Source organism: Miniopterus schreibersii, assembly GCF_964146895.1.
Source record: "Miniopterus schreibersii genome assembly, chromosome: 2".
NCBI classification, from domain to species: domain Eukaryota; kingdom Metazoa; phylum Chordata; class Mammalia; order Chiroptera; family Miniopteridae; genus Miniopterus; species Miniopterus schreibersii.
Window position 1 is genome coordinate 148,540,437 of NC_138102.1, and position 21,939 is coordinate 148,562,375.

Below are 21,939 nucleotides of genomic sequence, written 5' to 3' on the forward strand. Positions count from 1 at the left end.
AAGAGCAGAATGAAGATCAAGCTCTTATTCCCATTATATTCTTAACTAAAAAGGTTTAGCTTAACCTAATTATTGAGTCTTACTAATACACTGGGATAGCAATACATTTAAATTTACAGGAGTCAGATTCTGAAGTTCATGGGTAAGGCAGAAATTAAAAGAAAATTACCCTTGGAAATCCCTGTAGAAGACATGTTAGAGATTTAACCTCTCTCAGAAAGTAATGGCATAGCCAGTCTGTCTTCCAAGATAAGTATTGTCTTTACTCTTGCTAAGCATGTGCACATTCTCTTTGATTTGTTGGGGGACAGTAAGCATAGAAGTAAGAGCATGGACTTGAGCTAGGTGGTCTGGGTTCCAGTTTTGGCTCTGCCATTTACTAGTTGAAACCAAAATGATGTAAAGGTGCCAGTCATTAGTGTTATAGGCCAAGGGAACAAGTTCAGATCTTCATTTGTATTGGTTTATTTCTATATTTATCTCAAGAAATTAAGATTCGAGATAGAAATTCACCTAAGTTAGTGTTTTTTAATTAATATTTTCTCCCTAATTTCTGAGCATATTGCGTATATTTTATTTCATTTATTATTATTGTTAGAGTTTTTGTTCTGATTTGTTTTATTGCTTTTCTTCTCTAAAAGTTAATATAAAGGTTAGCATAATATTTATATATATGCTATTGTAAAAAATGACAAATTGAGGAAAAATTACTCTACTTTAAAAAGTTAATGTAGTCCAGCTGGCGTGGCTTAGCAGTTGAGCACTGACCCATGATCCAGGAGATCTCGGTTTGATTCCCAGTCAGGACACATGCCTGGTTTACAGGCTCGATCCCCAGCAGGAGGCATGCAGGAGGCAGCCGATCAATGACTCTCTCATCATTGATGTTTCTATCACTCTCTCCCTCTCCCTTCCTTTCTCTGAAATCAATAAAAATATATATATTTTTTAAGTAAATGTAAAGTAGCTTATCTCTTAGGTATTTCTTTTATAATTAAATCCTTTTATATTTTATATTAAATAAATAGAATTATAGTTCATGATTCAAATATCTCTCCTTATAGTTAATCCTGAAAGAAGTTGACTCACTATTATATGTCGACACTGATATCCTTTTTTTACGGCCTGTTGATGACATCTGGTCTTTACTCAAGAAATTTAATTCCACACAAATTGCTGCAATGGCACCAGAACATGAAGAGCCTCGAATAGGATGGTATAATCGCTTTGCGAGACATCCATACTATGGAAAAACTGGAGTAAACTCTGGAGTTATGTTGATGAACATGACTAGAATGAGAAGGAAGTATTTCAAGGTAAGTCACTGGTATAGGTAGTTGGTTAACATTTCTTTATTTTCCCTCCAAATTGTTTGGTTTCTGATTTAATTTTGCTTATTAAAAACTAGATCGAACTCTTCAGAATTTTTTCACTTATCTAAAAATTTGAAGAATTGTATGTTCTTAGTATTCTGTTTATTAGAGCACTGCAGTAGCTCAAACGAGATTGCATTACAGTGAAGTGAACTAAAGCATGGTAGTGAACATCACCTTCCTAGGTTGTTACTTCAGGCAGCAGTCATTTTCTGTTTGTGCAGCTGTAGAATACTTGAATCTGAAGTGAGAGACATCTTGGGGGAACACAGAGTTGTGGTTAAGAGCTTAAGACTCTGGAGCCTGCTGGCTTGGTTCAAACTCTAGGACCTTGGGTAAGTTTTGAACATCTGTGGGGTTTAGTTTTCTCATCTGTGAAATGAGGATGGTAAGGTAACAATACCTATGTCAGGCTTTTGTGAGGATGAAATTATTTAGAACAGTGGTTGCCCGGCTGGGTGTGGCTCAGTGGTTGAGAGCTGACCTAGGAACCAGGTGATTGGGGTTCGATTCCCGGTCAGAGCACATGCCGGGGTTGCGGGCTCAATCCCCAGTCGGGGGACTGCAGGAGGCAGCGATCAGTGACTCTCTCATCACTGATGTTTCTTTCTCTCTCCCTCTCCTTTCCTCTCTCTGAAATCAATAAAGATATATTTAAAAAAAAAAAAAAAGTAACAGTAGTTAACATATAGTAAATGTACAGAGCATGCCACATAGTAAGCACTTAAATGTCAGCTAACAGTGTGACTTCTGAAACACCCACATAGACTTACTTTTTATCCCTTTATATCTAGTTAGGACTGAAGTAAACATTAAGAGATAGTAAGTCTTATATGATATGAGTATATATGTATGTATTTTTTTATGGCTTTTGGTGGAACAGAATTTACATCATTATTTCCCAGCCTGCGTGGCTCAGCAGTTGAGCATCTACCTATGATTCAGGAGGTCGCAGTTCGATCCCCGGCCAGGGCACATGCCCAGGTTTTGGGCTAGATCCCCAGTGGGGGGCGTGCAGGAAGCAGCCGATCAGTGACTCTTTCATTATTGATGTTTCTCTCTCCCTCCTCCCCCTCCCCCCTCCCCCCTCTCTCCCTCTCTCCCTCTCTCCCTCCCCCTCCCCCCTCCCCCTCTCCCTCCCCCTCCCCCCTCCCTCTCCCTCTCCCTCTCCCTCTCCCTCTCCCTCTCCCTCTCCCTCTCCCTCTCCCTCTCCCTCTCCCTCTCCCTCTCCCTCTCCCTCTCCCTCTCCCTCTCCCCCCCCTCCCTCTCCCTCCTCCCTCTCCCTCTCCCTCTCCCTCTCCCTCTCCCTCTCCCTCTCCCTCTCCCTCTCCCTCTCCCTCTCCCTCTCCCTCTCCCTCTCCCTCTCCCTCTCCCTCTCCCTCTCCCTCTCCCTCTCCCTCTCCCTCTCCCTCTCCCTCTCCCTCTCCCTCTCCCTCTCCCTCTCCCTCTCCCTCTCCCTCTCCCTCTCCCTCTCCCCCTCCTCCCTCTCCCTCTCTCCCCTCCCCCCTCCCCCTCCCCCCTCCCCCTCTCCCTCCCCCTTCCCCCCTCCCCCCTCCCTCTCCCTCTCCCTCTCCCTCTCCCTCTCCCTCTCCCTCTCCCTCTCCCTCTCCCTCTCCCTCTCCCTCTCCCTCTCCCTCTCCCTCTCCCTCTCCTCTCTCTGAAATCAATAACAATATATTAAGAAAAAAAAGAATTTGCATCATTATTTATTATTCCTTTCTGATTTAAATCTTCCCTCATTTAGAGTTGTTCCCTCTTATCCTTGGTGTAGGCAGCAGTGATGCCACCACCACCCACGTCTTGACATTTCAGTCTTAGGACAGTTTATACCCATTACTCTTTCCTTCCATAGATCTAGGAAATCTAGGGTGCTTTTCCATTTTCTGAACCTTTCTGAAATCTATTTCATTTTACCTTTGTCTCCCACAAATGAATGCATTAATGAGGCTGGTGTAACCTGTGTTCTTGCTTAACAGTGAGCAAACAGTTACCCAATTTGTTAATGAGTTTTAAAATTTCATGTACCATGAATTTTGTTAAACAAAGTGTAAAATCCTGAGTTTTCTTCCTTTTCTATGCACAGTAATATTATACCAGAAGATGGTGCTGTAAGATTATCTGCTAAGGAATAATGTGACTTCTCAGTAACCCTTCATTTGAAATTCACAGAATTATGAGAAAGTTAGTGTTGCAAAGAGCCTTAGAGATCATTTAGTATAACACCATTGTTCAATTTTTTAAAAATTTCAAAATACAACTATATAGTTCAAATCTGTGATTATTTTTTTGCTTACTTTTCACTTACTTAAATGTCATTCTTAAACACTTTAACAGTCTAGTCTCTCCCCCCTCCCCCCTTTTTTTTGCCTGTGGCATGTTCTAAACCAGCTGGAGATGCAGAGATGGAAGTTGAAATACTTTCTAAACTTTCAAACATTAGCTTTCTTCTGTGCATTAATGACTTAATGAAGAAAAAATATGAGAGGCATGGTTGTACATTAATTTAGTAGGTACAAGTTGCTTCACACCTACTATCTTTGTTCCAAGCAACCCTATTCTTGCTTAGTGGGAACTACGCAAATTTGCTTTGTTTTCAAATATTACATTTATGATTGCTGGGGTACTTCTACAAAATTTATTGAGCTTTTAATTCCTTTTTCATAATCTTTCTTTCTTTGCCTGATTGTTTTCCAGGCTATATCTGTAGCAAACATTGCCTTGTTTTTTCCTAATTCTACAATTTCTGGCACAGATCTTAAATTTTAGAACTCTAGTGTATAACCGAATTACTTGTAATAACTTTCTAAACTGTTTCACAGATCCATGAATGTTGTCCCGTAGTTCTTACCACATGGAAAGCTGTAAGACTACCCATTTAGGACAATGGCAGTGTTTTAAACTCTTACTGCTTTGCTGTTCCCATTCTGTACCATCCTTGACTGTTCAGTTCTAACCTGATGTATTATAGTTATGTATATTATAAATAGTAAAAATTCTACTCTTTTGTTCTTTGCTTATCATAGTGCTTGATAGACAATGATATAATGCTGGTTAAGCTATTTCTTTGTGTTTTGTGTTATTGTATGTGCAGTGTTCAATCCCTATTAGACTATTCCTTCAATTTTTTCTATTTATTAGAGAAAAAACAAAGAATATAAGTAAGGCACCTTGAGAATCCTTTTCTTGTGTGTTTACAGTACCCTCTTCATGTTCTGCCATATATTATTTTGAAAAGTAATTTTTGTCTTTTTTTCTCCACCCACTGAGTGCAGGGAGTATCTTTTGTTCAACTTTGTATTCAGAATATTTAGCATGGAGTCCAGCATAAAGTAGCAACTCTATAGATGATCACTGACAAAAGGCAGGTGAATCTTTAGAAACCAGGCCATTTGCCCCACTGGGCGTGGCTCAGTGGTTGAGCATCGACCTAGGATCCAGGAGATCATGGTTCAATTCCTGGTCAGGGCACATGCCCAGGTTGCAGGCTCGATCACCAGTTGGGGGCATGCAGGAGGCAGCCGATCAATGACTGTCTCATCATTGATGTTTTTCTCTCTCTCTCTCCCTCTCCCTTCCTCTCTCTGAAATCAATAAAGATATATTAAAAAAACAAAAACAAAAACCAGGCCATTAATAAATTATTGAAAACATTGGAAAAGAGAACACTTACTATGAGATAGACATAATGGCTGTTTTTACATATTTGAAAGATGTATGTGACATAGGACTTTCACTGGTTTATATATACTATACCTTATGAGAACAGAATATCAATGAACCTCTTACCAAAAGGGATAGAACTTTTCAGAGATTAGTGGGGTAACTAATCTTTGGGAATTGATGAGTTTGTTTCTAGCATTGTTGGAATATAATATGAGTAGCCACCTATCAGTTTTTCCTTATATTTATAAGGAAAACTGATAATAATAATGAGCCTGTATATTTTCAAAAGCATATGTAATTTTAAAAATGAAAGTAATTGATCTTGATATAATACATGCGCATTTTAATAGTAAGTTTGCTAAAATTAGTAAATTAGAACTATGTATGGGGTGTGGAAAATAATACAATAATTGATAAATAATGATACATGAATAAACTGTTTTGAGTACTCACAACTGTAAACCTACTTGTGCCAACCTCTGTGTTGTTGTTTTTTTAATTACAAAACTAAAATCATGCTTATAAAAATGTAAACAATTCATTGCATGTAGAGTCAAAAAACAAGTTACCCCTTTACACACCACTCTCCCCAGTTTCATTTTTTTGCCCAAATGACATAAACTTTGCTATATAACATATTCTTCATACCCTTTAAAAAATGTAATTTGAAACTGATACACCTGTACATTAGCACTTGTATATAGGGTCCTTTTTTATATCTTCACCTTGCTTTTTTAACTTAGTAAATATATAATTGACTGCTTTTTGTCAATGCATGTAGTCTGTCACATTTGTTTCTAATGTGTTTGTGGTATTGTGGAGAATGGATGATTGGGTTTTATTGTTTGTGTATACTAGTATGAACAGGAAGTTACATGGCTGAAAAATAAGTATTTCAATTTGTGTTTTTCTGACTGCTATCAGTGTAGATAAAAATGTTACATAATTTTTAGCCTCTACTTTTTCCTCCTTTGTGAATGGCTATTTGTCCATATCCTTAGACCATTTCTCTACTGATTGTTTTTCTAATTCTGTTGACTTGAACTCCTTTTATATATAATGCCTTTATATTAAACTCATATCTCATTGTTTTTTCATTGGTTGTCTTGAATATTCTAGGTTATATCATCAGCAAATAATATTAGTGTTGTTGCTTCTTGTCCATTATTTTTCTAGTGGGATTTTTCTTTAAGTTATAAAGGGTTTTCCCCCCACCAAGACTACACTGGATCTTGTAATATATCATTCATTGATTTTTCTTTGAATAGGGTGTGTGTGTGTGTGTGTGTGTGTATGTGTGTGTGTGTGTATAAATCTGTCTATCTGTCTATATTTGAATAGACTGAACCCGGTGAAGGCTGGAACATGGCAGGGTACCGGGGGTCCACCAGGCCTGTCTATTGAATGTGTTGCTGGTCTTTGTCTTTGTGCAATTCATTTTTCCGTTTTCAGATTCTAAGAACATATTGTTAACCTGCTCAATGACTTATTTCAGAGTCATCCTTTCAATAAAGTATTTTCTTATTTCCTTAAGTGAAACTAGTTTCAGTTATTTTCCAGATTGTTGGGGGAGGGACTTTTGATTATTTTGTAATTACTGCATTCTGACAAACTTCACACAAAGGTAATACAATTATAGTAGATCATATTTAGTTTAAATGTGTTTTTTTCTTCTTCAGGAATTCTAGCTTTTCTTTCTCTTCCTTTAAGAATTAATTGTTTATATCCCCACTGAGTTTATCCTAGAATAGCTCACAACAGTGCTTTTTAAACTTCGAAGAAGGATTAGTTTTTTTTTTTAATTTACAATCTGTCATGAGCCAGTACTTTTCTAAAAATGATATAAACAAGTTATTTTAAAATATTAGATTAAATAGACATAAAATTATTCTGTTAAATTGCTCTAAAAGTTCTAAATCTTTTGCCCAGCTGGTGTGGCTCAGTGGTTGAGTGTTGACCCAAGAACCTGGAGTTTATGGTTCGATTCCCAGTCAGGGCACATTGCCTGGGTTGGGGGCTTGATCCCCAGTAGGTGTGCAGGAGACAGTCAATTGATGATTCTCTCTCATCATTGATGTTTCTATTTCTCTCTCCCTTTCCCTTCCTCTCTCTGAAATGAATAAAAAAATATTTTTAAAAAAGTTCTAAATTTTTAAATTTCTGTACTTGTGGAGTGCATAAAAAATTCACTGATTGTCATGCTGCAAACTGCACTTTGAGGACTACTGATTTAAGTCTGGAGAGTTTGAGAGTCGAATAGGTATCAGAAGCTTACTATTCAACTCTATCCCTTCACATTCCAGATTCATATGATCCAGGGCCCTCTTTCAGTTCTCTTGTTTACTTAGGTATTTGACTCTGTGTTATAAAATAGAGCTATGAGGCTGAAAGGCAACTGATGAAATATAGTGTCTATTTTTGATAATATCAATTTTAAATGATCTCTTTGAAATGCCAATTATGGGAGATTAGCAAATCAGTTTAAGAGTAATAATGATCATAGCAGCAATGATAGTTCACTGCATACGTACCATATGTCAGGTACTGTGCCAAGTACTTTTAATTATATAGTAATAAGTTGTTTGTTTTTTTTTTGTTTTTTTAATGTATCTTTATTGATTTCAGAGAGAGGAAGGGAGAGGGGGAGAGAGAGAGAAACATCAATGATGAGAGAGTCATTGATTGGCTGCCTCCTGCACACCCCCTGGTGGGGACTGAGCCTGAAACCTGGGCATGTGCCCCAACCAGGAATCGAAACTCGATCTCCTGGGTCATAGGTTGATGGTCAACCGTTGAGCCACGCCGGGCCGGGCATATTGTAATAGGTTTAATCCTCAACAACTCTGTGACATAGACATAGACAGAAGTACTTTTTCTGGACATCAGACATAGGTACTAACATGCTCTGCATCTTTAGATGAGGTTACAGTCATAGGACTTAGACTACTGCCTACTTTTTCTTTCCATTACTCTCCCGACTTTGTTAGTATTATCACTTCTACATGCAGTTTTAGATAGCTGATTTTGTTACCTTCCCCACTCCAGCTGGACAGCCTTACTCACATTAAGGTTTACATGAGTGTCACTGGGTTTTGTAACAAAAGAGGTTTGTTTCTTCTTGTTCTATAATGATTGCTAAGGGAAGAGTGGGGAACTGTCATCATTTTGAACCTGGAAGCCTGAGGATCTTTTTAATGTGTTTACCAACAGAATGATATGACAACTGTACGACTACGATGGGGGGATATACTTATGCCTTTGCTCAAAAAATACAAACTGAATATCACATGGGGTGATCAAGATCTGTTGAATATCATATTTTTTCATAATCCAGGTAATCATTTCATTTCTTTAATTCTTTGCATTTGTAAAAAATTATAGATAGTGTTTAATCAAAATGAAAAAATGCATTTATTTGATTTTGGCTTATATTAATGATTATCACTATTTATGTTAAAGACAGAATAAAACTTGAATATTGATTTAGTAGGAAGAGATCTAAATGCCAAACATATTTTTTGTTATTTTAAATTTTATTTTCTCAGGGCTATGTTTTTAAACTAAAATTTTTGTGAAATTTTAATTCTGTGGAATTAGGGTTATTTGCTTAATTGTTTTGTGTTTCTTCACATAGAAAGCCTTTTTGTTTTTCCATGTCAATGGAATTATCGACCAGATCATTGTATATACGGAAGCAATTGCCAAGAAGCAGAAGAAGAAGGAATCTTTATTCTTCATGGGAACAGAGGTGTTTACCATGATAATAAGCAACCGGCATTTAGAGCTATTTATGAAGCACTGAGAAATGTAAGCATTTTAAAAAGGTTTTTATGTGAAAATACTTGCAAACTTACGGAGAATTTGCAAGAGTGGTACAGAGAATTTCTATACCCTTTATGGCAGGATGTGGATATGTTGGTAACATTTTACCCTACTTGTGTTATCATTGGTTCTCTTTATTTATTTATTGTTGTTTTATTTTTTTATCCTCACCCGAGGATATTTTTTCCATTACTTTTCAGAGAGAGTGGAAGGGAGAAAACGAGAGAGAGAAACATCGATATGAGAGAGACACTTTGATTGGTTGCCTCCCGCAGGTGTCCCGGGGATCAAGCCTGCAACTGAGATACATGCCCTTGGCCATAATCAAACCCAGGACCCTTCAGTCCGTGGGCTGACGCTCTAACCACTGAGCAAGCCGGCCGGGCCCATTGGTTCTCTTTATGCATTGTTTGGTTTCTGAACCATTTGAATGTAAGTTGAATACATCATTCACTTTTACCCCTAAAAACTTAAGTATGTTTTCACTAAGAACAAGGACATTTTCTTATTATTCACAGGAAATTTAATATTGAAACAGTAATTTAATGTACGATCCATGTGGCTTTATTCTTTTTTGATCTAAAACAGGTTCTCAGACTTCCATCATCTTTTATGGCATTGGCATTTTGGGGGGCGGAATAGAGCTCCTTAACCCCTTATGTTATTAGAATGTTCTTCCTATTGGCTTGTCTGATGTTTCCTTATGCTTAGGTTCAGGGTACGCCCTCCTGGGCAGAGTACTATACAAGTGAAGTTGTGTCCTCAGGGTATCCCATTCAGTCACCTTTGCCTGCCTGCCTGCCTCTCGTTGGTGAGGTTGATTTTAATCACTCAGTCAAAATGTTGTTCAGTTTATCCATTGTATAGTTATTTTTCCTCTTGCAAGCAGTTTATGGGGAGACTCTTTAAAATCATGTAAATACCCTGCTCATCAAAATGTCCATACTATATTTAGTATCCGTTGTCAGTTCTTGCTCAAACCAGTCTTTACTCTGGTTGTTGAAAATTGGTGATTGTCTAACTCTGGCACTCCTTCCACATATAGTTTGGTATTCTGCACTCCCTTTTGCCAATTGGCACATAATTAGTATGAAATTAATATGTATTTTTTCCTATAATCTAGAATGCATTGTTCCCTTTTATTTATGTTCCAAATTTGACCCCTTTTGGCTGCCTCCTGTACCCTTTGACATACTCTTATCATTAGTTTTGAGTACCTCATCGTTTGTCCCTACAAACTCTCCCAGGCTCATCTTGATACACCCTCCCTACTGTCGCCCTAAAACTAACTGTCAAAAAAAGCTCTGGTTTGTATGGTGGGCTCCGGGTGCTGGGCATGCTTATTGCTACAACGGTGTCTTCATTTCTTGGCCCTTTCAGTAACAGTGCTGGGAAACACCACACACACACACACACACACACACACACACACACAACTCTCTCTCTCTCATGTAACCACACCATTGCCTCCAACCACTGAGCCAAACCAGCCAGGACCCTGCCAACTATTTTATATACCACAAAGTTTACCCATTTCAAGCATATAATTCAGTAATTTTTTTTTTTTTAATATATCTTTATTGACTTCAGAGAGAGGAAAGGAGAGAGAGAGAGAAACATCAATGATGAGAGAGTCATTGATCAAGCCCTCAACCCCGGCATGTGCCCTGACCGGGAATCGAACCCCGATTGCCTGTATCCCAGGTCGACATGCAACCGCTGAGCCATGCCCGGCCGGGCTAATTCAGTAATTTTTTAAAGCACATTTGCAGAGTGATGCAACCATCACCATGAAGGTATTTTGATCTTTACTTACCCCTTCCCTGACATTTATTGCAAGTTCTTTGTATATTAAGGATATTAGTCCTTTATCTGCGATTTCTGTTGTAAATATTTTCTCCCAGTTTAACTTCGTGATATTTTTTGCCATTCAATCTGGCTTTTAAAAATTTTTGCTTAATCAAGTTTATCAACCTTTTTTTAAGAAAGTCATAATTAGACAGCCTTTTCCTAACTGCACTCACCTACGTATTGTTTTATTATTACATTTAGTCCTTTGCTCAGTTTGTAATTTAATGTGTTATATTGGGTGAGGAATGGATCTCATTTGACCTTTTTCCAAATGGCAGTCTTGTCATCCCAACATCATTTATTTAAAAGTCTGTCTTTAACCCGAAGATTTGAAATTCTGACTTTATTATATACTAAAGTTGCATTTGTAATTTCTGTTTTGTCCCATTGGTCTCTTCATTTGTGCACTAATACTACACTATTTTACTCACAAAGGCTTTGTGTTCTGTTTTATTATCTGGTAGGGCCACTTCCTCTTCATAGCCTGTCCTTCTCAGTGTGTTCCTAGATCTCGTATATTTATTTCCCCACAAATACTAACTCATTTAACTATATAAAAATCTTGTTGGTATTTTAATTGGGAGTGTATCAGCTTCATATATGAGGGGCTGCTGCTATTTTGATGGTGTTGAAACATCTTAAGAACAAGGGCTGTCTTTCCATTTGTGTCTTTCGGAATTGTTTAATAGTTTCCTTCATACAGATTTTGAACATATCTTGAGTTTGTGCTTAAATATTTTATCATCTTTGTTGCTTTTGTAAATGGGATTTTCTTATCTAAGCATTCCTTTTTATTGAGTTTGGGGAAAACGTTACACTGCCTCAGATATCTGGTCTCTCTTTTCTTGTTCTTGTGTAATTAAGGTGGTTTACAAGAGGGGGTGATTATACTTCACATACCTCTAGATTGAAGCCTAGGACCAGGCCAGAATATGTTGGGGACCACAACTTGGGGCAAATCCAAATGAGAGTTGAATTTATGATTTTGTTTAATGAGCTGGATCACTCACTATACATGCAGCTAATTCACTGATACCTGGGGAGATGTATATGTGACCACTGATCTCTCATGTAGTTTTGCTCTCTGTTAGGCTAGACGGTGCCTAATCTTACATGGATGTGAAGACAGAACATACGTAAATCACAGGAGTCCTGGTTTGGTTTAGATGCGGGGATCAGGAGAAGAGCTGATGCCCCTCTTTACTGAATTGTCATTCTAATTAATTGCTAATGACTGAAAACCTCTGGTCTAGTATAGCCTCATCAATAGGAATGAGAATAAAAATACTTATCGGCAATCCACTGTGACTCGATAGAACTACACTCATCTAAGAATTATAAAATTTAGTGTTGATGTTTAATGTAGCATTCAGAAGTCAGTATTGTATTTCAGCCCTAGCCGGCTTGGCTCAGTGGTTAGAGCGTCAGCCCAGGGACTGACAGGTGTTGCGTTCGATTCTGGTAAAGGGCACATACCTCGGTCGCAGGCTCAGTCCCCAGCCCTGGTTGGGGCATGCGCAGGAGGCAACCAAGCCATGTCTCTCTCACATTGATGTTTCTCTCCCCCCCTCTCTTCCTCCTCTCTCCTCCTTCCCTTCCACTATCTCTACAAAGCAATGGCAAAAATATCCTTGGGTGAGGTTGAAAAATATCTATATCTGTCTATCTATCTATCTATCTATCTATCTATCTATCTATCTATCTATCTATCTTGTTTCACTGATGCTTTTTCATGGGTTGTCAAAAGGTGATAAAAATGAAGTAAAGTACTTTTGGGGATTCTGAGACTTTGCAGGATAGAAAAGAAATGCATACTTATAAAAATTCAATTTCTTTGTTTCCTTTGAGCATGAAAAATACGTTATTAAAGAATTAAATCTTGCTAATTCATTTGATCCTTTCTTTGAACTTTTATAAATATGTGCCTTTAAAAAGCTGAGTAATGATTTTAAGCTGATTAATTACACTTGATTTTTAAAAAAATAAATCTTTTAAGATGATTTCAAATACTGAATTAATGATTTTTTGTGTGTTTGTTTTGGGTCTGTGGTAACTCTATTGTTCAACTTAATGTAGTTAATCAGCCTTTTATGGTGCTTTTCGTTAGTGTTTTTATCTTCCCTTATCTATAATTCAGTGAGTGTAATTTTTAAAAGAATTGTATTCAGACAAAGGTATTTATGCAAGTTTTAGACAGACACTTAGTCATAGCTATTGAAAACAGTGAACAATATGAATTATAAAGGATATGAATCATTTTTAAATTGTAAATGCATGGCTATGTCTGCCAGCAAATCAATTTTTACAGTCCATACATATTTCTTAAATATTAGTTGTTGAGTGAATAAAAATATTAAGATTAAAAATTGCAAATTCAGAATGGGAACAAAACATTTTATTGCTCTATAAGGTATTTTCTGCTTAATGTATTTCATTCTGAATTATATTTCTTGGTATTTCTATGTTAACTTTGATTTACTTCACACCCTGTTTGTATTTGCATAGCTATCTCTGCATGGGGGTTCTTAAGTGCTTACTCCTACACTACCTTCTAAGATATGGTTGTACCCATCTTTTGCTGGATTGAACTGCCATTCTGCCATAATTTTAAAACATGTCCTATTCTTTGAAAATGCCTTGAATTATCTAACTGTGGTCATCATAACCTCACTATTTATATGCTGCCTTTCAATCGACAGTCTTTGAACAAAGCATGACCTTCTTGAAAGTCTGTGCCAATGACAAGGGAGGGCATGATTAACTGTGTCAGGAGAGGATTCTCAGAGTAGCTGATGCTTGAAAGGCATGAGTACCAGGCAGAGAAGGGTAGGTAAAGATGAAGGTGAGTCAGGCACAGCATGCAGTGTGGAAAGAGGCCTGCAGTCAGGTTAGGGCATGTGTAACCTCTGGAAAAGGAACACCTAGATGCTGGTTATGTCCTACACAACTCTGTGGGCACTGCGCATTGCGTGAATGGAAGAATGCAGTGGCCTGAGGCTATATTTATATTGGTGGAAATTTTGGTAATTTATCAGCTCCCTTAAAGGTCAATTTATTTGTGTTAAATTGTGCACTAAAAGAGGTCTGATTCATGAGGTACTATTTTTATTTCAGGAAAATAGTCATCAAAAGACTTTCCCAGTGAAGAAAAAATGTTTAACCACAAACACTGGGATTTAAATCCCATGAAAATGAATGAACTGAATCTCAAGCACTTCGTATTCCTGGGAACTAGCTTCTAAACACCTTTATAATGTTTTTATTTTATTGTCATTGATTAGTAAGAAAAGACCATAGTTTGGTCTTCCCACTCTTAATGGCCTCTTAACCCGTCGTCCAAGTATGCTTTTGTGTACTCATGGAAATGTTACTTGAGAGTGTCACTTGGTAAAGGTGATCACCCATGATAAAGGTTACCTCCTTCAACTTGGCTGCCACTTTTTACCCCAACAAATTTATATCAGTATACAGCATGGCACTTTCTCCAGTTTCCCACTGTTAATTGAGCTTCATCTTTATCAGGATTTTGGAAACTGACTTGGCATGGTGGTGGTTGCTTGTTCAGATTAAGCAGTGCTGTGTCACAGTAAAGCGCTTCGACTTTTGGAGCTGGGCAGCTGGGGTGGATTCCTGGCTTTGCCACTTACTAGCTTTGTAACAGTGGGAAAATTCTCTCTCCCTGCCTTCGTTGTTTCATTGGAAATGGGGATAATTATATTACCATTTCATAAAGTTGGTGTGAGGCTAGCATGGTGCCTGGCATGTTGAAAGTGCCCTTTTTAAAACCAGTCCAGCTTTTAGTAGTTTCTCCCAGATACCTGTGTGCTGTTATTATTTTCATTACATTCTCCTTAGTTAAGCTTCACCCATTTTTTTGGTCTTTGGAACAACTTTAGATATTTATCTTCAGTATATGTGACTGGGTTTTAAAAGTCACCCCAAGAGTGATGGTTTCATGCAGTTAATGCTCACAGTTTTCTTGCTCAAGAGATACAAGGTTTAGGATCTGTTGGCATCTCTACACTGATAAAAATCCATGTAATAAATTAGCATAAGTTTATCCTTGACTCCCTAGATTGGCTTTGGCTTCCTACAGACTCAATAATGTGATCTGAGTAGCTCTTTCATTTCCTCTCCCTTAGTGTCATGGTTGTGAACCTCGGCATTTGCAGCCCTCTGAGATTTCAGGTTCTGAATTTCCTTTGGGATCTTGCATTTTTCACTGACTTCAGCTTTCATGTAAAGAGTTCTGATTTAAAGCCCTATCCAGCTTTCTAATTGAAAATATTCCTATTAAATGCTAAATCAAAAAATATTCCTGATTGGCATACTAGGATCACAACTTCACCACTTAACCACTATAATGTTTTCCAAAACATATTCCTTGGGATATATGTTATTTTACAGTAACAAAGGACTCTGGTGAAAAATATATTTTGGAACTAGTGGACCAAACAACATTCAACAGATGTATTTTGTTTTGTTAGAGTTTTTCCTGTGCCTGGGTGAATCCCCACTGAGAGTGTGTGATGTTTAGCAGTTCTCAAGAGTACTTATTTTTGGGATCCTTTTGTGCAGTTAGGGTTCTTTGGGAAATGCAGAGCTGTGATGTCATTTTGCACTCCTGCCACTGCCTGCCTCTGTCTCATTCCTTTCCAGTTCAGCCTCAACACTATTATCAGAGTGATTTGGGATTTTTATTAGTTTCTCTCAGAGCTTTTGGTTGCCATCTCACAGCAGTCAATGTCTTTGGGTGTTCTCTGCCCTTGAACATGTAAGAATTCCTACCTTGGCTTGAAATGCCCGCCTCCATTACTCTTTCTGTGGAAAGCTTTCCCTGGTACCCCAGTGATTTACCATTGCTTTCTCCCGCCTCTAGAATGTGAGCTCATACATAGTTCTATTTAATTCATTGAAAATATTTGTTGAGCATATGCTCTTTGTGACTTTATTTTAAAATATGTTTTTATTGACCTTAGGGAGGAAGAGAGAGGAGAGGGTGAGAGAGAGAGTGTAACATCCATCGGTTGCCTCCTGTACACACCCCAACCGGGGACCAAGCCTGCAACCTGGGCATGTGCCCTGATCGGGAATCGAACTGGTGACCTTTCAGTGTACTGCGGGACAATGCTCAGCCAACTGAGCCACACTGGCCAGGGTGCTTTTTGTGAGACTTTTATGGAGGTTGTCACTATTAAATTGATTGAAGAAGTTATTTGGAATTAATTGCACACACGCACGCACATACACACACACACATATATATATTTGTCTTTGTCTTTTCTTCCTCTAGTGTTCTTTTGAAGATGACCACATCCGTTCCTTATTAAAACCTTTAGAACTGGAATTGCAAAAGACAGTGCATACATACTGCGGGAAAATTTACAAAATATTTATCAAACGGCTGACCAAAAGCATACAAGACCGCTGTGATAGCCCACCAAAGGAAAGGTGATGCTCAGAGACCACTAAGTCAGACAAGTTAAGCCCACAGATCCAGAACGTGAAGGAGGAGCCGTGGGTGAAGTGCTGAGGAAGGGATTACTCGTTTTCAGAGTAATTTTTATTCCTAAAGAAGTTAAATGAGCAGTATATTCATTTAATGAAGAATAAGTTAAAGCCTTGGACTCCAAAAAGAAGACGTTTTCATCTCTGATGTTTTGTCGTGGTTGCTGCCGTCCCAGTATTGATGAAGATACTGAATTGTTGTAGCCCCTGTGTACCGACTTTGGTTGGCTCTTATCCTCAAGTGAGTAAGAACAGTGGGGGTGTGGGCAGAGAAGATGTACCTCACGCACAGCAGGACACTCAGACTGTGAGCATAGCAATAATTTTATGTCAGCACTAACCTCACTTTAAATGTGTGAGAAAAACGTTTACAGGAGCAGAGAAGATTCTGTTTCTAAAGAAATGTGATGTAACCATTGACAATCTGTGTGTGCCTTTATAGATTTCATCTCTGTTTTAAAATCTTTTGGTGACAATCATGTTTCAAGTTATTTTTAGATTACAAGTAAACTGCACGTTTAAAATTGAGCTGTGTAAGAAAGAGGGAAAACTGAAAATTATGGAGTTCTAGTGTGTGTGTCTGCTTGTGAAATGTAGTATTTTCATTTGTATATGTTAAACTGTCTTGCCAAACTCTGATCTAAGATCGTTAAACAGATATTTTAGGAAAATTTTTTTTTATCACTTCAAATGAAAATCTTCAGCTTTACTGGACATTCTGGAAGCAAAAAGAGAGATGATAATAAAATGAAAACCTAAATAGTATACCTATATGATGGTGGAAAATGTGATGGACCAAAATGCACAAGCTGTATACTTCCCTTGAACAGTCATTTTAGTTACAGTGGAGCAGGAAGAAGTGGTCATTTAACTTATTTTCTTCTACCTCAAAACAGTTTTGCAAGATCTGTTTGAAGAAGCCAGTACACAGAGCCTTACCCTAAACAACTGTCATGGATGATTGAGATTAAGAAAACCATTACCTCTGACTACAGAAAAGTAGTTTTGATTGGGTCAATGTGAATAGCTTCCCTTTTTTGAACATCAGTTAAGACAGTTATTTTTTTTAATGTTGAAATTGCGAAAACTATTACTTCTCTCAGTGTTCCTCACTGCTGTCTATAAGTTTGGAGGGTATATAGAAGGTTGTGTTTAACAGTCCCCAAATAAGACCATTCCCTACCTGGCTGTATTAGACTCTCCAGGAGAGCTTGTTGAGATTGGATTCCGAGGCTTTATCTTTCTTGTCCACTGTGTTTAGGATGGTGTCTGCAAACATTTTTTTTAATGAAGAGATTTAAGAATTACACCAAAGTAGAGAGAAGAATGCAATGGTGCTGATTGTCCAGATCAAGCACTTACCAGTATCTTACCATATTTGCATCATCTATCCCTTTTTTCTTTGCTAAAGTATCTTAAAGAAAATCCCAGACAGCATGTTATTTCAACACCGTGAACAGTTTGGTAACTGCAGTGACATCATGCCTTCTCCATATTAAATGCATCTCCAGTCCTTAAGCGAATTCCCGATTGTCTTCAGTGTTAGGATCAGGGTGCAAAAGTAAGTCACATTATGATTTTGTTTTTCATAAGCACCTCAGGTGATGTTGATGTCAGCTAGTTTGGGAACCACTGGAAATCATTTTGCCAACTTGATGGTTAAAACTAGGATATCACAATTCTTGGCACAGTTAGTGGATTATAATTGTGGTTCTGAAATGTTAGAGGAAGTACTTGGGGTTATTGACAAGATATGAATTTATATTATAAGCACGTTCCTTAGGTTTAATTTCCTCAGTGAAAAGGGAATCTCAGCCCCATGGGCTCTGATATGAGTGATTGGGACTAGAGGGTGGTCACAGTTTAATCCAGCTGGACCGTATACAGTGGTCTCACACATGTTGTGGCTTATTTACACTGTCACACACACTACATTGTCAATCAGTTGGAAGATTCTTCATCTGGTTTATTCAGATCTGGCCTAATTGGGCATTTTACCATAAATTGGGTTATGGTGTTTTCACTTAGGGACTATTTTTACCTAAAATTTAGGGTATCACAGGAAGTCCCTAAAAATATTAAAACGAGTTTTCTGAATTTATCTTTAGATACAGTAACTTTGTTCTTGAGAATTCTTAAGAAATGCAGCTCAGCATTAATGAAGTTAAATTATAGAACAATGTAGAGAATATATTTCTTTTTATAAAACAGTATATCTATGCAGTTTATATAAATTACATTGTATATTTTTTGAGTCTATATGTTAGAACAATTCTGACCTCAGAACTATCTCTGGGCTTACAGTATTACCAAAGTGAAATGGCTAAAATGTATTCACACTTCATTTGTATGAAGTAGGCATCTTCAAAGAACATGGAAAACTTCTAGAAACATACAGGGTGTCCCCCAAAATGAAAAGTACTTTAATAAACACTGCCTTTATAATTATATTCAAAGTATGTGTACATTTTGGGGGCACCCTGTATATTGTGATTTACATGTCCCCCTTGTGAAGAATAGTTCGGAATGTATTAGGTAACCCAGTTATCTTTGGAACCTGAAGTGGTATCAGTGCTTACTGTTGCTCTCTCTCATTGCCTCCAGTCTGATGTTACTGGTGTAATGGAAAGAAAATCAGACTGTGAACTAGGTCTGGATTCTTTTCCTGGTTAAGGGACCCCAGGCATATCAATTCACTCCCTCAGTGCCTTGGGTTTGTAAGTAATCAGCATGCCCTAACCGCGTGAGACCAAGCAGTCACGAATTAGGAAGCTGTGAGACTCAGAGGTGATGGAGTTGAGACACTCCGCATGGCTGTGTCACGTGGAAGTGCTGTTCCTCCTGTGCAGATCGTCCTGTCTCCCTAGGCCTATGTTTTCTGACAGGTATTGTATCTCCAGTATTAATTTGCTTATATTAGGTGAGGGAGAGTTTTTAAGGAAGAGAAAGCAGAGAAAAGAATGATACAAGTGAATGATTAAAAGAAAGAAGGAGAGGAAGTGAGGAAAGAGAAGGGAGTAAGAGAGAATGGAAAAGGGCAGAGTAGGAAAAGATGGAATGAGAGTGGGAAGACGGAGGTGCAGCGATGGGAGAAATGGCGTGGGAACAGTCGCTTACTGGGTTGTGGGCCGCGCCCGCGCGCTGACTGCTCGCCTTCCTCTGGCTCCGTGCAGGGAGGCCCTGCAGGGGGGCCCTGCAGGGGCTGGAAGGGGGCTGGCCTTCAGGGAAGGGGCAGCAAGGCCCAGGCCCCCTTTGTTTGGGTTGTTGGTTCTGGAGTTATGTCCCCATCACCTTATGTATTTAGTGCTCATGATTCAACACTGTTTTTTGTATTTTTATTTTTTATTACTGGACCCCAGTTTATGAGGTAGGACCCACAGAAACACAGCGACAAGTATCTTCCCTCAAAACTGTCATTTTAGTCATCCCAAATGTTGGATTATGAAAGACTCACCACATAGAATCACAGGAGAGGTTAGGGTGGAGGGGATGGCGTCGTTAGGCCTGAAGGGGCCGGGAACTGGCATCCTTTTCCCAAGATGACACGATAGGAGGCCAGGTTTGGGAACCACCACCCTGCCTTGAACGGCAGCTTCAACAGTCAGTCACATCTGTCGACTCAATAGGCATCCTTTCCATTGAAGCGCTCTGAGTGCATTCAGGAGAACAGGAGAGAGCAGACATACATGAAAGGGAAAAACCTTAAAAGATAGAATTCAGCGTCTCTTTCAGAAGTTTATATTTTAAGTAGTAAATTCCTTAGTAATAGTCAGAACCTCTTTGAGGTGTTTTTAGAAAGACCACTGATCTGTTTTAGTTTTTTAAAAAAAAATAACTTCTGGTTCCTTAGAGTAAATGAAGAAGAAAAGTAGGGGAGCAATATGTCAGGTGTGGGGTCAGTTACCTATTTATTAAATGTAATTTCAAGTGTGTTAAAACAACAATTGCCTTTTAATATTTAATGAAAGTAGGCTAAACAATGATTTGTCCTGTAACAGCTGTCTCTTTACACACAGCCAAAGCAACCCTTTTTTGCCTGTTAAATTCTGGCCGAACTCTTCTTACATCTGTTGTTTCTTAATTCATTGAACATGAAACTAGATTTTTAAAACTAAGTTATAAAGTTAGATAAACTTAAGTCTAACAGTCTAAAAAAGAATGTTCTTTTTTAAAATGAAAAATGAATATGCTGTTAAAGCCGACTATCTAGCAATGCAGAATATTGAGAACATGGAATAGCATCTTGGGGTAGGCCATTTAGAGTTGATTACAAACCAGTGTCAAACTTACTTTTAAATGGGAAATATGTATTGTCACCTCATCTATCAATAATTCCAAGTGTCTAATGGGATGTATTTCTTTAGAATTATCTATAAACTCAGTTTTCAAACAGAGAGCCTTTGAAAAGACAGGAAGGAAAAGAACTCCAATACTAATACTGTGAGTGCTGTTTGGAGGGTCTTGGTCAGACATTTTGATGTCAAGCTTAACTGATGTGGAGCCTTTGACTGTGTAGTGTATGCACAGCCTGAGTATGTGAGCATATTCACACACACAAGACCATAGCAACTCCTTATAAAAATTGAATACAGTGCAACAGTGTGTGTTGCGTATAAAGTAAATTGACTTTGACTATGATGGAAAATAGCTATTTTCAACCTTTGTATAAGATCTCTTCAGGGAACATTGGAATGTTGTGCAAAAATAATTGAGGGCTTGTCGTAGATAGCTGTAGAGTATGTCATTAATTCCGGATTTAGCAGAACACACGTGCTGTGTGCTCATTATTTGAGAGCCGGACCAGTTGGTTTTGATGGGTGCGATAACAGAAGATCTATGAAGGGGAGATGGTTCGCACCTGTTCCTGAAATCAAAAACTGGGAAAGGTTGCAGATGTTTCCATTTTTTACAAGCATTTTGCATACATATATTTGTAATTTGAGTAGAATGGTTGTAAAGCTGCAGAAGGCATCTGGTGTACTGTGATACGCAGAGATTATTACCTTTACACTGCGTTTTACCTTAGAATATTATGGTTTTAGGATAATTTGGATGTCTTCCTCCAAGTATTTTATATATCTTGACATTTATTAAAGGGGAATATAAGATTATAGATTTGACTGTCACCTGAGAATAAAGGAAAGTTGCTTTGTTTTGTTTTGGGGGAGTTCAACTTATCTTTTTCTTGAGAAATGTGTTGCTGTTACTAAACGAACATCTCAATAAATGTTTAATTTCTTCAGATAGCCTGTCTGAATTATTCTATCAATCATAATCAGTTTTGAAATGTTTAGGGTTAGGATGCTTGATAACTTGGAGTATAGACACTATATCCTAAGGAACAGATTTTCCTCAAGTGCTTCATACTGTAGAGTAGCTTATTAAGGTCATGAATTCATTATGGTGAACTTCAACAATGAAATGATAAAACAGTTGAATGAGATTTAAAAAGAGATTTGGGCCTAAGAAACAAGTTGAGGATCAGAAGGATGCCATTGAAAGTGTGATAAATTAGAAAAGATAGTTGAAAATTAAATTGATGACCTAGAGAAATGGTTTAGCACAACAAGTCAAGTGCCACTCACCAGCGGCATAGAAATCCCAAGGTATTTCTAATTCTAACACTTACCATGAGGATGGATGAAGCAATTTCCCAGGCAGGCCTAGCATCCCCTGAAAGAATTAGCCTTCAGGACTCTCTGAGGTTAATCCTGCAATACCT

At 38.0% G+C, this 21,939-nt stretch overlaps 1 protein-coding gene across 3 annotated transcripts in view; it reads left to right on the forward strand.

Moving 5' to 3' along the window:
- GXYLT1 (glucoside xylosyltransferase 1) overlaps window positions 1-21,459 on the forward strand; it is a 44,028-nt gene extending 22,569 nt beyond the window's left edge. For all 3 annotated transcript variants that reach the window (XM_081129141.1, XM_081129143.1, XM_081129142.1), the window contains 4 exons: window positions 1,065-1,316; window positions 8,247-8,370; window positions 8,671-8,843; window positions 16,003-21,459. In XM_081129141.1, coding sequence (XP_080985267.1) covers window positions 1,065-1,316; window positions 8,247-8,370; window positions 8,671-8,843; window positions 16,003-16,164 — 711 coding nt within the window. In that variant the 3' untranslated portion in view covers window positions 16,165-21,459. The remainder of the gene's footprint in view (window positions 1-1,064; window positions 1,317-8,246; window positions 8,371-8,670; window positions 8,844-16,002) is intronic.
- The last annotated feature ends 480 nt before the right edge of the window (window positions 21,460-21,939 follow it).